The 17298-nt window shown below is 34.5% G+C and overlaps 1 protein-coding gene across 3 annotated transcripts; it reads right to left on the bottom strand.

The window, feature by feature from the left end:
* Positions 1-1921: 1921 nt before the first annotated feature.
* On the bottom strand, positions 1922-17163 carry rps6kb1a (ribosomal protein S6 kinase b, polypeptide 1a). Of its 3 annotated transcripts, XM_065258571.2 has the most exons (15): positions 15396-17163; positions 14045-14088; positions 13564-13681; positions 12440-12508; positions 11856-12003; positions 11532-11589; positions 10888-10988; positions 10665-10755; positions 9059-9149; positions 8256-8363; positions 8105-8167; positions 7401-7478; positions 7188-7295; positions 3542-3654; positions 1929-3335 (listed from the first exon to the last, which is right to left on the bottom strand). In XM_065258571.2, the coding sequence occupies exons 1-15, from the start codon at positions 15465-15467 to the stop codon at positions 3077-3079; spliced, it is 1521 nt and encodes a 506-aa protein (XP_065114643.1). In that variant the 5' UTR covers positions 15468-17163; the 3' UTR covers positions 1929-3076. The 3 variants fall into 3 exon arrangements, 2 of the variants coding, with proteins under 2 accessions (XP_065114633.1, XP_065114643.1); XM_065258561.2 differs by having other exon boundaries at positions 1922-3335; positions 7188-7478; XR_010529174.2 differs by lacking the exon at positions 1929-3335 and having other exon boundaries at positions 3614-3654; positions 7188-7311.
* Between the last annotated feature and the right edge of the window lie 135 nt (positions 17164-17298).

Below are 17298 nucleotides of genomic sequence, written 5' to 3'. Positions count from 1 at the left end.
ACATTCAATCAGCGAATTACAATGTCACAGCAAAAAAAGCCTGACGGGAAATAAAGTGCGGTCTTACGAAATTATGTAACATCCAGAAGAAAGTTGTTACAATGATACGGTTTTATCTCATCCGCAGACAGTTCATTGTTTAAGCGAAAGCTTGTGAACGAAATTCTTCCACACTTTTGGTCTAAATTAATTGTTATACAGTACTTTTTAAAAGCCAGATGTAATGTTGGCCAGATATGGTTGTCGAGAATTACAATTGTTAATAAGACGTACTTACTGTAAGAACTGCAATAGACGGTTTCATTGGACGCACGTGATACACGTCTGGATCCGAACCTTACTTCCGGTTTCGTTTTTTTAATGGTCTGACTAGTTACTAAACTGATCTCTTGAACGAATGCCTCGTCAAAAATAACAAATGTTTTGGTTTCCTAGGTAATATATGTGTTGTTTTTTTGCTTGTTATATAAATAAACTATGTTTAAAGAACTTTGTTGTTATTTATTCTTAGCGGAGTTTACCGGAAGTTACGTGCGGACCGTGACAGCCGCTTGTTTATATTGTTACTGCTGAAACGGTCTATACAAGGGCAAAAAACAGTCATGAATTGTGTCTATGTACAGCAATGGAATTAATACAGATTTTAAGTTAAATACTAAACTTTCAGAAATTTTGACATTTACACTGTAAAAAGTGAAAGTTGGATTAACTTTAAATTCCTTAGTGACACCTGTAAACAACAACAAAAATGGCTCACATTAACTGAAACATTTAAGTTGAAAACACTTAATTTTTTGAAGTGTCGCCGATTTAAAGGATTAGTCAATTTTCTTAAAAAAAATCCAGATAATTTACTCACCACCATGTCATCCAAAATGTTGATGTCTTTCTTTGTTCAGTCGAGAAGAAATTATGTTTTTTGAGGAAAACATTCCAGGTTTTTTTTTTTTCATTTTAATGGACTTTAATGGACCCCAACACATAACAGTTTTAATGCAGTATAAAATTGCAGTTTCAACGGGGTTTTAAAGGATATGCACTTTTAAACCACAACTAGATAAGACCCTTATGCCTCGTTTGGGATCGTTTAGAGTCCTTTAAAACTCCGTTGAAACTGCAATTGTATACTGCATGAAAACTTTTACGTGTTGGGGTCCATTAAAGTCCATTAAAATGAGAAAAATCTTGGAATGTTTTCCTCAAAAAACATAATTTCTTCTCGACTGAACAAAGAAAGACATCAACATTTTGGATGACAAGGTGGTGAGTAAATTATCTGGATTTTTTTAAGAAAATGGACTAATCCTTTAAGTAATTTGTTTAAGTAGATCTAACTTTCACTATTTATAGTGTAATGGGGTTCAAATGAATTCATTTTATTTAAATAATTGAATCAAATTAAAGAGTACCAATGGTCCGATTCACGTTTTTACATTTCCTTTGGTGTGTAAGTGTGTGTTAGTACATGTTAACGATATGCAAAAGGTATAAACCCAAAAGTAAAACAATGACGCGATTGATGATCATTTTGAAAAATGATTTTTTTATTATATATGGTTCTGCTCACCGGATCATCCATTTTATCCCAGCATTATTTGAGAGATTCAAAAAGAAAACTGTGCATGTTCAAAGTCAACATTTTTTGTTTTATAAATTTCCTGATTCTAAATATATTTTTTATTTAGGATTGTTTATCAGCTAGGATCAAATTTAGTGTCAACTTGTATTTAAAGAGATAGTTTACCTCAAAATTCTCTCATTATTTACTCATAAATTTCTTTGTTCTGATGAACACGAAGGAAGATATTTTGAGAAATGTTTGTAACCAAACCAATCAGAGGCCCATTGACTTCCATAGTAGGAATAAAGAATACTATAGGGCCTCAAATCGTTTTGGTTACAAATATTCCATCAAAATATCTTCTTTTGTGTTCATCAGAACAAAGAAATTTATAAGTAAATTTGAGTAGAATCTTTATTTTTGGGTGAACTATCCCTTTAAATATACTCTTGGATTCTTTGGACCCCACTACACTGTAAAAAATCAAACATCTTGCCATTTAAAATGGAAGAATTATCACAGACCAAGAGAACATTGATCAGATTCAAGTACGAGAACCTCTCTAAAAGTACATTAATAAAATATGAACAACTTATATTTTCAAGCTTTCCTCATAGGTCCTTTAAATCTTGAGAAGTGCATTATATCTCTCAGTTTTGGGGTACAAACAAATGTCAATGTTTAGGAACCACATCGACACCATGCAAAACAGACAGCTTCCACTAGTCTTTTCTACCCAACGATTACAGTTGGAGTCATTCCCAACAACATACAGGAATGTAAAAAAATCAGTAACAAGAATGTAAACCAGCATCTCTTTAAAGGTGCAAACAGGGAGTTTTAGCGGCATCTAGCACTGAGACTGTCAATTGCAACCAACGGCACAGTCCAAATGTCACCTGTCCTTTTCAAAACGCGTAGTGAAGCTACGATAGCCACCACAGGACAAACACGTCATCGTCTGAGACAACGTAGTGACAAAACGTGCCCTGTAGAGCAGTTTGTTCGTTTAGGCCTACTTTATAAACATGACAGCGACTTCCATGCATGGGGACCCACAGTGTATGTAGATAAAAACCTTTCATTCTAAGGTAATAAAACATACATGTTTATTATGTATGGTCTTTACACACCACTGAAAACATAGTTATGTATATTATATTCCATTTCTGTCAATAGATCGTCCTAATTTTTACACATTGTACCTTTAAATGTGTTTCATTGCACACTTAACCCTTTATTTGCAAGAAACTACTCTGTACTATGTATCCTTCCTTACTTTTTGCATGAGAATTACATAAATAAAGAATTCATGCTCAAAGTCATCTAAAATGATCTCATTCACAGCGAGAAGCATTAGACCAACTCTCTATGGCGCAAGTTGCTACGGAGAAGCTCTCCATGCTTGTATACAGTATAGGTGGGCGACAAGTGTTCATGTGGCAGAAAGTAGGTACGAGAAGGCCTTCTGGGTGTTTTGATAAATTCCTAAAGTGCAAAACTCAAAAAGAGACATCATAGATTGATTCTCAAATGTTCAGGCCTCTTGGAAAGCACAGGGTAAGGCATGAATGGTCCCATGGTGGATCCCAAAGGCCTTTTGATGGGAAGCGGGGCGGAAACCTCTGTGCCGCTGTTAATGTCCATCTGCTCCACACTGGACACCTCCATTCTTGAATCAGTGAGGGGGTGCGAGGAGGGCAATGTGGTTGTGGGGACTTCTGGGAAGGGTGGACCTTGAGACCAACCATCATCCCCTGTAACCTTTACAGGACTGGGAAGAACAAGTATGGAAGTATAGACCTTCATAGAGTCAAAGCGATAATAATATATAGTGGGGATGATGTTATAGCATGCACATGCATAATCTAGGTCAGTGAATGATGCCTATAAATCCGATTAACGTTCTTCCTTACAAGACTATAAAACGTTCTGGACATTCGAAGAGCGAACCTCGAAGGAATGAGAAAAACATGTTACCTCATTGGTGTTCTAGGGCTTCCCAGAAGCTGGCGAGGTGAACGGGATTTTGGCTCGTATGTGAACTTTTCCTTCATGTTTTCGAGCACAGATGGAGCTATGTACGTAAAGCCCTGGGGTGAGCGATATCCGGGAAGAGATTTAATAAAAAAACAGATCAGTGAGACAAAATAAAGGAAAAAGAGAGAACAAAATAGATGAGTGCGGAGGATGTGTAATTATGATGAAGCAAAAAAGAAAACATGTCACGCTACGAGCTGGAAAAACCGGCTAAACAGTAATAATAAGGACCAGATGAGGAACATTATCCTTTTCTCGTAAGTTTGTCTACGAAAAATGGCCTGATTTAAACCACAATGCTAAAAAGCATTCACAATGTACAAACACTTTTAGGAAAGAGGTCAGAAATATCAATGCAGATTCCCAGTGACCCACTGCTCTACATAATCTGCTGATGATAAGCAAGCCCATACGGCAAAAAATATATTTTTTTAAATATATTTTAAAAAATGGTCAAACAATATATTCGCTAAAAATATATTTTGGAATATGTTTACAAAAATATATTTTTCATTAATATATTTTTGGCTTTTTTGTATATTTTAAAATATATATATTTAAAATAAATACATTTTAAAGCTTTAAAAATATATTTAGCCATGCATATATTTTAATCCAAGCAGGTAATATATTTGTGTCGCAATGGAAGAAAAATAGGTTAAAATTAACATATACTTTATAAAATTAACTTATTTAGCATATTTTTCAAAAAAAAATTTTGGCAAAAAATACATTTTTGCAATATGGGATGTAGAATTAGAAATGTATTCGCTTGAAATAAATGTTTTTATTTATACGTTGATACTGTATATGAAGGTTAAAAAAAATTATATATATATATATATATATATATATATATATATATATATATTGAATATATTGAATATATGAATTGAATATATATATATATATATATATATATATATATATTAGGGCCGGGACTCGATTAAAAAAATTAATCTAATTAATTAGAGGCTTTGTAATTAATTAATCTAAATTAATCGCATTTTAATCTCATATAAATATTTGACCTGAGAACATTAAGAAGTATTTTTACATGGATTTTTATGAATAATGACTGAATACATAAGCTTAACAAAATATTGTTTATTTTTGTTCAACCAAGTCGTTGTACCCGGAGTGGGGCTAATGTCCACGCTAGCTGCTGTATGTTTTGCATTGAGATGATACTTGAGGCTCGATGTGCTGCGGTGATATGTGAATTCCTTGTTGCATATCTTACACACAACCATGCTCTTATCGACGCTTACCAGTGATGCGCGGGTCAATGTATAAACAACCCGCCCGCAACTCGGACCGAAAAGAAAAAAAATATATATATTATACCCGACCCGCTTCCTGGCCCGCATTTCTTAAAGTAGTCATTTGTTTAATAATTGCAGGGTTCGGGACTTCTCAGGTTTTGACTGACTGTGTTCTGGTACCTATGTGCGCGGATGCCCCACCTCGCGTATAAAAACAACAAAACATAATATACTATATAGCCTATATTAAAATTAAAATATATAAAAATGTGCATAATATATTTTTTAAGTTGGTTGCACATCGTTTATAAGTTTCTTAAGTGGGATTCGGATGTGAAAAGCGCTGCATAATGTACGCGCCTTTAGTGTTACCATTGAAACTTAACTAAATAAAAAAAATAAGAGGTGATATATAGCTTTAGCCTACATAAATGCTTATTGCTTTAATGTTGCGAGTTACTCTTCAGCTTTTCTTGCTGTTATGTTTATAATAGTTCATTGTTCAGAGTTCATATTGATGATCTTATAGTCAATTTAAAAATGTTCTTACAAACTGACTCTATTCGTTTAACTTTTTTCCTTTACCTGCTGTCGCTGTTCTCTGTGCGTGTCCTCCGTCAAAGTAGCCTATTAAAATTAATATGAAGTTGATTTTTAAAAGTCTTAAGCACACCGCAAATCAAACGTGCTGCTACATTATGCTCTTGCGCGTGTAAATTTAACTTCTGGGCACTGCCAGGCTGATTTTTTGAAAAGTAAGTGATATAGGCTACTCACTGCATGTTTTGGCATTCGGTAGCATATGCATCAATGAGATGCACGGTGTTGCTTTTAATGTTCTTTTTAATTTATATTCACAAAACCTAACAACAAAACATTGTTTATAATTACGAGACAAATTATTTGAAACGAAATTCGTTTTAAAGTAGCAAACAAAACTTAAATTAAACTCGTAATAAACTAATTAAATTGAAACAAAACAACATTACAACAATATTTAAACCCAACAATACTCAAACATTAACATATAACAGACATTAGGATACATGTTAAAATAATCTGTAGTTTGTTGGTAGATGTTTATTGGGCAAAACCTCCGTTGCAAACCTCCATTTACCAGAATAAATCATTTTTACTTTGAAATTGATGCGTTGTCACGTTAAAATCAGCTGTTCGTTTAGGTTCCGTCTACTTTAATTTACACTGCATCACAACCCCGGAGTTCTCGAACTAAAACAGGGTCTGCAGCATTTACGAATGACTCTATTAATAAGTGCGATTAAAATGCGTTAAAATGTTTAACGCGTTATTTTTTGTGTAATTAATTAATCTTAATTAACGCGTTAAAGTCCCGGCCCTAATATATATATATATATATATATATATATATATATATATATATATATATATATATATATATATATATATATATTCAATTCAGAATTACTTTCTACAAAATGTATTTAGCAAATGTCCCCGTTCAAGTTACTGTAACCTGTTACAATGTGTCTCTCTGCATTGTCCCTGACAAATAAACAAATAAATAAATAAAATATTTAAATATATATATTTTTCTGTATGGGAGATCAGACTGTGTATTAAATTTTGACAGCATTAGGGTTTGTGAACTTCATGCAGAACAATGCATCATTATGTTCATAATAATCTGTGTTTTGTGTTTTATATATTACAGCTAGTCATATAGTTGATGTATCTTATGCTAGCAACGCTAAGGTCACTGGTTCAATTCCATGCAAACTGATTACAGCATTATACAAACTTGAAGGCCAAGTTTATTTAATAAAAAATATTTGTCAAATGCATAGTTGTAATTGAATGCAGTACTATAATATTAGTGTCAGCCAGTGTCGGCCAGTGACTTTTTTTTCGGGGGCGCACGATGCAAAGTTTGTCACAACATGTATGTAGCCCGTCGTGTGTGGTTCGTAATTTCAAAATATGTGTCCTGCGCTTCGAGAGATTGTGTGTGCATCACGTGTCTTGTCAAAATAAGTGCCTGCTGCAGATGAGTCTAAAGGGTTTATGATAAAAGAGACGCTCGCGTTTGCCAGATACTCACATAATCTCATGCGTCATCAGAGTTTACTGTTAAGGGAGTGTCTTAAGTGTATTTTGTGAACTTGAGCGTCTCTTTTATCATAAACGGTTTTGACGCGTGTGCAACAAACACATATTTTGAAAACGCAAGCAACACAAATGACACTTATTTTGAATTAGCGCCCCTCGGATGAGCAATCACGAGCCGCCACTGGTGTCGACATTTCAATAAACAAATATAGCCTAAAAAGAAACAAACTGACCAGGAAGACTTGGTTGGCACTTTCGCTGAGTGTTGAATCATCTGGACTGTCTACAGGAGTCTGACTGGTAAATTTTGAATCAAACTGGCTTACATCATCTGCTGATTGCTGTAGAAACAGAGATCTGTGAGAAGTTATTATTGCATACAGACATATAAGATGCAATAAGGTAAATGTAAGCAGATTAATAAGAAAGGAAACACTCGCTCGTACCAAAAAAGGCTTAAAAGGTGGGTCAACTTTACATGCCAGTAAATCATCCCAGTTTGTATGTCTGAAAAAGGAGTGAACCTGAAAAACAAAAAAAGTATATTTGTGATAGCAAACAGTCTAAAAGGATTCTTTTATGGCATTGCACCTTTATTGTTAAGAGTGTTGTGTGTAATCCAAAATGATGCACCTGTCTAATTTCATTTTGATGCATATTGCACATTTTCTGTTACTCTAATAAACCTTATTTCACTACTGAAATATTACTGTGCCCTTAAGTTATTTAATAGATCAAATTGAAATTGCTTATTCAAACACCCAAATATTTATAAATGAAAATAGTCAAGGTTGGCCAAACGTTTGCATACAACTGCACAGTACATAATTATTATCAGGGGTGTATAAACACCTTACATAACGAACTGTATTGCTTTTATTATCTACATACACAAAAACAGGTTTCTACACAAGCCCTAAACGGACAAACTATTTTACAGAGCCCGTTTTATCCCTACGTTGGGGTGTTTGTTCTGTGGTAGCTACCTTATGATGGACCTAATGATGGTTGGTCTTCACCTAAAACTGTTCCTTTACCTTAACAGAGTTTGACACTAACTAATTCAGACAACAGGAAATCATAGTTTTCAGCTATATAAGACACTTGTACAGAAAATATTATTGTATATGACAGCGTTAGCATTAGATACCTGAACTTCTAATACATCTCCTCGACCTCCTCCCAATCTCTGTGATGCATTTCTCTTAAGCAGCTGAATGAAAACACAATCACAAGTTCAGCAATAAACCAAGCAGATTTTACAAAGAAGGTTTGAGTGACTGATCTATGATAACCATTACCTTTTTTAAAAGGTCCCGTGCTTCTTGAGTAAGGTACGGAGGAAGGTTTAGTTTGCATTTCAGGATTTTATCAATGGTCTTTTTGCGATTCTCGGCCGTGAAAGGAGGCTGGAGGGAGATGAGGTTGAGAGTTTATTGCGCAGTCTGTGTAAAAGTTAGCTAAATATTACTGTGTTATTTTTGACCCATGTTTGGTAAATATTTACACATGGTGGGTTAAAAATGACCCTATGTTGGGTTGTTGTTATGCAATCATGGGTTATAATAACCCAGCGGTTGGGTTAAAACCCAGCATTGGGTCATTTTTTTTAACCCAGCGGTGTGTTATGTCCAATATTTATCCAACATGGGTCAAAAATAACCCAGACATTTTTACAATTTTTTTCTTTCATTTTTTGCATAAACCTGAGGAAATCTTTCTTTTAAAAAGCACTAAATCCGCATTGACACTGATTTACATGAACCATTTCAACAATGGGCCAGAAGTATCCCAATAAAAACAGGAAGTATTTGCATAAATATGTTCAATTATATGTTCCATTAATGGTATTTTTGCAAACAGTGGTGTCAGTCTGAGGTCATGTTGGCAACTTCATGGTCAATAGATCACCTCACCAAAGGTAAACATTAAATCTCTATTAAAAACAATACAGAATAATCATACATGATGATAATATAGGCTTTCTGAAAATAACAAAACCATAATATAACCAGCGATGGCACAAATATATAAATATTTAAACATTGAATTTACAGACTGACTTCAGATTGGGAATAATTCAGGTGTGATGATAAGCACTCACAGCTCCTGTTAGCATATCATACATCAGAGCCCCCAGACTCCACCAGTCCACGGCTCGGTTATGGCCACTTCTCATTAGGATTTCTGGTGCCCTAGAGAACAAGAGAGACAAAGACGAGGAAAATGAATGAGTTTGTAAAAGTAAAAGGCCTCCACACAATCCATTTGTTTCTGGTGCTGTCTATTTTGCTTTTACCTAACTGACACGAGAGGCCTCGGTGGACATGACAGATAGGATTGACCTCTTTGAAATGCATTGAATGGAATTTTAAAGGAACCATATCATTAAACCAATATATTTGAACCCTCATATGCAAAACTCACCCCCAGTCTATCCACAGCATTTATTTAAACTATGTAACAAAACTGGGTTAGCATTTAGCCTAGCCCCATTCATTCCTTGGGATCCAAACAGGGATGAATTTAGAAACCACCAAACACTTCCATGTTTTCCCTATTTAAAGACTGTTATATGAGTAGTTACACGAGTACATATGGGGGCACAAAATAAAACGTGCCAATTTTTCCTCATCACTCCTGACTACTCCCCCTTTCACTCAAACTTCCGTCAATATTACTGCGCCCAAGGTCGAAGTGCTGCAAACTAAGTGCTCTTCCGCCATACGTTCTCATTTTTTATCCGCTTAAAAAAATCGCCACATTTTATTTTGAACCACCATACTTACTCATGTAACAGTCTTTAAATAGGGAAAACATGGAAGTGTTTGGTGGCTTTTAAATTCATCCCTGTTTGGATCCTAAAGAATGAATGGGGCTAGGCTAAATGCTGACACATTCACAACCCGCTGTAAAAAGATTAAGTGCATGCATTGAAAAAAGATAGGTATGTATTCATTCGTCTAAGTTGAGGTAAGAACATAGTAAAATATTGTAAAACTGTGGTGTTTTCCTTTAAAGGCAATTTTCTCAATATTTAGATTTTTTGCCCCCTTAGATTTCAGATTATCAAATAGTATCTCGGTCAAATATTGTCCTATTCTAACAACCACAATACATAAATGAAAAGCTTATTTATTCATCTTTCAGATGATGTATTTCGAAAATGTTGACCCTTATGACTGGTTTTGGGGTCCAGGGTCATATAGTAAACATGACTGCTCATATTTACAACCTTAACTCCATTTGGAATTTAACAATTCAACTTTAACATGCACAAACGTGTGACCTCCAGTACTCAGAGGTTAACCAATTAAAACAAAAGTCATTCATATATAGAGATCTTAAATGTATAGTGACAATAAAGGAGAAAAAACAGCCATGTTAAACTAAAACATAAACTCACTCTATAGTACAAAAGTGATTGAATAACAGTCTGTGAAAACAAATTTTTTGTGAAATACTGCTTTCTACCAAATATCATTATATATAAAGAACATTCTGTGAAAATATATCTTTGATATCTTTAATATGGACTGAGAAAGACCACCCCAACAATTAAAACCAATGGGACACCAATAATTAAAAATCAAACTTTGATGCACCTAATTTCAAAATTAAACTCGTGAGACTTTAGCCTGAAGTTCAGACGGTACCACGAATAAAGAAAAAAAATACAAACATTTCTAAAGTCAATTATTTATACATACATGTACTCTATGGTTCCACAGAAGGTGTGTGTAACTGTGCCATCGTGGATCGACTCCTTACAGAGTCCAAAGTCTGTTAACTTCACGTGACCTGAGATAAAAAAACAAATACTGTATAGAGGAACAGTCTGTATTGAACAGTTGATACAGTTATGGGTCAGCTTGAGGACCATTGGAGCAAAAAGTAAAGAGATGGGTGTGTGCGCCTTTGTTTTTTGATTACCATTGTTACTAAGCATGATGTTTTCTGGTTTCAGATCTCTGTAGATGATGCCTTTCTGGTGGAGGTGACCCAAAGCCATGGAAATTTCTGCTAGGTAAAAGCTAGTGGAGGAGTTTGTTTGAAAATAACAGAAAAAGACAGAAAACTTAGAATTAGAAATGCAACAAAAAATCCCCAAAATCATGGCTATTTGTGTTTAATAGCAGCGTTATTAAATAACTATTGGTTCTACTGGATATAACAAGACTGTGTAAACAAATTACTATAAATAGGGGACAATGCAAAGCTCAATATGGTAAGGGAAGTATAAAGGGATGGTTTAGGGCAATGCTCTGGGGCTATTGGCCTGATTGTGTGAGTGCAGAACGATTTTGGGCTCCTAACCCCTTAAAAATCTAATTGCCAGTAAGGACTGTTGCACCAGTATCTGTTGCATTCAATTTATATAATGTTTCCTAGAATCCAGACCAGCTTTTAGGACAACTATACAATCTATATTTGTTAAGACAATAAGCTCTCTAACATATAGGATCAATAGCACCCCCTCATTAAATCAATGTTTACACAAAGAGGTGTAAGATGATCACAGATGGGTCATCCGGATACCAAAAGAACCCTTTTCCCGATTAGTGTAATATTCTCACCAGGCCGTGTCCTCCATGAAGATGCCCTCCCTCTCCAGCTGCATGAAAAGCTCACCACCTGTTAGAGAAACATCAAAACAATGTTACAGACCACTGTTTTACACAAATATACAACCTTAAACGGATATGCTTGATCATTTAAAGCCTGTTTACAATCAAAAAGTGCAATGCAAACCCAGACACTGTCACACTTGTATATTACAAATGCCCCAGAAAGGCCTAAATATATAGATTACTAACAGACTATAAAACTAGACTTTAGTGATTGTGTAGTTATATAGGATTAATGTAATTAGAAAGGCATATGTTAACCAGTTAACCTACCGCTAAGATACTCGAGTATGAGGTAAAGTTTGCCTCCTGTCTGAAAGGGATATATAAGGTCCACAATAAAGGGATGCTTAACTTCCTCCAGGATGCTCCTCTCTGCTTTAGTGTGAGCCGTGTCCTTCGCATTTCGTATGATCATGGCCTGATGGCAAACACAGCAAGATCGTGTTATGTAAACTCATAAAGTTGCAAACTCGACTATGACTTTGTGATTTCTTACTGTATACATAACATAACAAGCTCATGGAGAGTCATAAAACCCACAACCACAACTGTGAAGAGCCTCGTGTTGCTCCTGGAAGCTAGAGGCTGATGTTGTTAATGCTTTTATAGTTGTGTAAGAATAAACAGCAAGCTTTGGTGCACAATGAAAAAGTATTACCAAGTATCGTTGGGGCAGTATCCTTTTAACAAATATATACACATTTGCACCTAAAGAGTGCATATTACTACATCAGGGCTACTTATTAGTATCTTAAAGATACATGTTGGTACCAAATGTAAACATATTTGTACCTATATGTTACATATTAGAACCTTTTTGGATAAGAGATTTGAAAAATTGTGTGAGGTCATACCTTTTTCAAGACCTTCATAGCAAATATCTTTCCAGAAGTTATCCCAGTAACCTTGCGTACTTGAAAAACCTGTTTTTAAACCGAGAAAACTGTTAAAGGGGGCGTATCAGACTTTTTCTATGTTTAAGTGCTATAATTGGGTCCCCAGTGCTTCAATCAACTTAGAAAATTTTCAGCAAGCATGTGAAAAAATAGGTCACTGAAATTTGGCTTCCTTTAGATTTCAAATGAGGATCTTTATAATAATTATAATAATACGGCACTGCCAGAGAGAGAGAGAGAGAGAGAGAAAGAGAGAGAAAGAGAAAATAATTGCGTTTCAATTTCAACTAAACACATTCATGGCGATCAGTGTTTGCATTTCATCAGCTCATTTGCATTTAAAAGGACACACCCAAAAACAAAGAGGCAACTTTAACATGTTATAATAAATTGTTTTGAGCTAAAAGTTCACATATGTACTCTGGGGACACCAAAGATTTATTTTAGATCTTAAAATATTCTTCTGAAATGTCCTCTTTAATAAAGTTGAAATCTGGATAAAAATAGCTAAATGTGATAATGAAATAATATGTGGTGGTAGCCTATCTTGTTTAAAAAAGACACCAAAACAGTGTTAAAAGTCACTAGGCTTTAAAAAAAAACATGCAACTTATCTGAATAAAACATAAAATTTAATGAAAAATGTTTTTAAAACTTTTTAGCACATATAAACTTTTTCTCTGTGGGTGCATTGAAAATGTTAACAGGACATTTAAAAAGTAAAAATAAATGTAATGTTGTTTAGACTTTATGTAAGGAATAATTGACAACGGGCCATTGAATTATAAGAAAATAATGCACACCCAAGGTGGTAATAACGTACGGCGTGAAGCGGAGTGCCGTTACACCGCGGGTGTGCATTATTTAAAAAAAATTCAGAGGACCTCTTATACCACATTTACCAAAAATATTGCTCTGGTGCCTATTTTTAAGACATTTTAAAGGTTAGATGTGCGGTTATTAAAAAGTAATCAACACCCATTGAACATTTCTCAATCAGAATAAAGAATTCAACAGGCCCATGGTATAATACATATTAATTTAACATGTGTCCACAACATACATGTTATCATCACATTTACCTTTCCATAGCCTCCTTTGCCCAAAACACGGAGCAACTCGAAGCACTCAGGACGAATCTGCTCTGTTCCTTGATTCACGTTGTTTTCTGAGATTTCAAACTTTTGACAATCTTCCATCCTGTTTTCAAATATTACCACATTCAGATAAATTGAGCCAAATATGAAAAACTGTTTCCGAAATCACTTTAACGCTTAAGTGCGCAAGTTAAAATTTGTAACCTAGTCTCATTGTTTTGTGATTTACTGTTTTCTACATAAAATCATCCTACATTCTGTGAAAATATAACTTTGATATCTTTAATATTGAGTGTGTAAGATCATATCAAAGATTGAAATCAATAAGTGAAATCAAACTTTGATGCTTCTAATCACGATTATGAGACTTTAGCCTGAATTTCACAGACAGGGTGACATTTTATAAAGTGGGTTTCATGTAAAATGCAGTATTTTTAGACATGCATGCAAACTTGTACAAACTTACAATTCAATTCCACTGCCATTGTCCACACATTCGTTCAGCTGGGCCTGTGAACAAAAAATGAAAACAACACTCACTGTGGAATGCTATACATACTGTATGATAAACACTGTGTTGTGGGTAGGTTAAGTGTTGAACTGCTTACACCAGTCTATACCAGCAGTTTCTCGTATATCTGCAGCTTTTCCACCAAATGCACAGTATGCAGATCTGACATTCCCATTAAAGCTCAATCTATAGCAATGACTGATGCGGACTGGCTCTCCTCCCAAGGTCACTATTCGCTGTTATCACATTACAGGTCCCAGTAGGGTGAATATCAGACCATTTCAAGTTGCACATACAGTTTTCTGGTTTTAGAGACATTTCAGCAGTACAGTATTAAAGCATTTGACAAAAGATATTGTGTCAAAATGCTGAACCCTGAACATCCTTTATTCATTTTTTTGTTTGTTTAATAGTTAATAGTTATTAATAGTTATTCATTTAATTTTGTTTCATACAAAATAAGTGGAATTATAGTAAATACAAATTGAGTATTTATTAGGGGTGTGACGAGACACTTACTTTACAAGACAAGACCAGTCACAAGATTGGGTTCAGGAGAACTAGATGAGATTTTAAACTTTTTAAGAAATCCTCAATGATAAAATATATAAATGGAAAATACTGTAGTCTTTAATAAAACTAAAATCACATAATTTTGAAATGTTTTAACTAATCTAAGACTGTCACTAACAATTATTTTAGTAGGCTAATTTATAATAAAGTATTGATATTTTTTGGTAATAAAAACACATGGCCACCAACAAAAAGGTGTTTTAATTATGGTCAGTATACATGGTAATCTTACCATTACTGTACCATGGTTTTGCCACGGTACCTATCATTATAGTAATTTGATGTGCCTGGCCACGTAAAAAAAAACTAGGCCTAATTTAGTACTTACTATAGTAAACTGTACTAAAATATCTAGATATAAGTTAGTACAAATTGAGATATTAAAGTTCAATATTTATACAGTTGATCAATCATTACAGTTAATACTACATAACCACACAAGCCTAGATTAAAAAGTGTACTAATTACTGTACCATTTTACAGTATACTACAATTTAGGCTATTACAGTTAACTAAATGCTAAAATACACTACAATTTTTTTAATGCGCGTGACAACCTATAACGTCGTCACTTCACTACACTACAAGTGACAAGAAGACACAAACTGAATTACTCCCAATATAAATAAACGCAGTTGTCTATCGTATCGTTATAGCGCAGCGATCAGCAGGCCGGTTGCCAAGTCCAGGCGATGCAGTAGGTGTGAAACGGAGCCGGTTACCGGTAACATACCCCGTCAGCGAGCTCATCGTCCGTTACATTCTCCTCAGGCTGATCCAGATCGATATCAAACACACCGGCCATGGCCACAGTCTCTTTATGCACTCCAGGTCTATTATAAAAATTTAGCTGAAAGCCTCATGAGCCTGTATGCTTCACCGTCGCCATAACCGGCTCCGGTACGCATCCCTCACGCGGATGAGCTGCCGGCCGGTATAGAACGGCAGTGTGTGAAGAATTTCCTTGTGCGCATGCTCCAAACTGTACAACAATGTGTAGTAAAAAAAAAACTCTGTTGTGATATATGTAGCAACATGGCCATTTTTATTAAAATTATGTATAAGTCTGAAGATTGTAGATGGCTGTTGTTTTATGAATGTTTTATGAATTAATAAAAACTGCTTTCCATAGCATTAACCCCCTACAACCAGTAGATGTCGTATAAAGACCTTGTTTTATATGTAGCCCTATGATTATATCATGACGGTGTTCATGTCAAAGCCAGACAAAATACCTCATAATTGTATCATAATCGATTTAATAAAGGAAATAAATGAAAGTGATATCATCTAGGTTGGAGATATAAGAAAATTTGTGTAGTGTAGTGTAGTAGTAGCTTACTATGGTATAGATTCATAATCATATTAAATGTGCACATGAAAATCAGCTTAATTACCAGTGAGCAAATCAAAGCTCAATAAGATGTTTCGAATGTATATAATAAATATATATGTATATAATAAAGACATATTTTCAACAGCATTGGATTGTGATGGATTATAGTTGTGGTGTCATGGAGGGAAATCCTATTCGATGAATGTAATTCTATACAAACCTTTGATCCTATTTAGTCTACTTAAAACATACAACAGTCCGTGAATGTGCCAAAATAGACAACTTTAAGAAAGATGCAAGCTCACACATTTTACATTGTAACAATTGCTAGATGTTTTCTGTTCTCCACTTTATAAAACCACATGAATGGACCACAATGGGTACTTTGTGTGTAACATATGCTCCAAGCAGAACAAAAAAAAAATCATTATGCAAAAAACAGTTATAGGGACTTTCCAAAGTTGTGTTTTTTTTAAAGGGCATAACAGTCCATTAAAAACTATGCATAATTGACTCTAAAACAATCTACAACACAATGTATATGTCTGTTGATGTTACTTATATTCACATTTATAAGCTTGATTTGTTTGTTTGAAAATTTTCCCTTCTTAACTATACACTAGATAACATTGCATGGTTTCTTGTTCCTATAATGAGAAGTGGCAATTTAAAATAAGAGCAAAAAAGGAAGCTGACAGTTGAACAAGCTTGACGTTCTTCTCTTCTAATTTTAATAATTGTACCTGAGGACAGCTGTGGCAGGTGCATATATGGCAACCCTTATGCTTATATTAATGTTCTGCTGGATAAAAAAAACTAATCTTACATACCCAAACTGCGTCAGAGTAACACTTACACCTGGCTCTGACTCAATCTGGGTGTGACAGTGTTCTTCTGTTCTGTGAGAGACATCATTGATTCATGTGACAGGTAAAGCCCCTGACTCACCTGGACTTCAGCCATCTTTTTAATTATTAATGCACCTGCTTCTGACAGCTGTGATAGTCAAAATTCCCTAACTGTTGCAGTTCATGTTTCACATTGACTTTAAAATGGTAAGAATGTCCCTTTAGAATATCTCAAATGATCATATATGCAATCATAATTCTGTAGCTACTTGGGATGACAAAATTAAACTGCTGCCTGTTAGCATTCTTGGGCGTGAATAAAGGAAAACACACCAATTTATTAAAATAAAAATGTATATTAATACAATTGTATAACAATGTATCCTTTATTTGATACATATATTATTATTATTATTATAAACATTATTAATGCCAAGTATTTGTAAGAGGTA

The sequence above is a fragment of the Paramisgurnus dabryanus genome, chromosome 10 (assembly GCF_030506205.2).
Source record: "Paramisgurnus dabryanus chromosome 10, PD_genome_1.1, whole genome shotgun sequence".
Classification (NCBI taxonomy): Eukaryota; Metazoa; Chordata; class Actinopteri; order Cypriniformes; family Cobitidae; genus Paramisgurnus; species Paramisgurnus dabryanus.
This window is presented reverse-complemented; position numbering and strand designations above follow the sequence as displayed.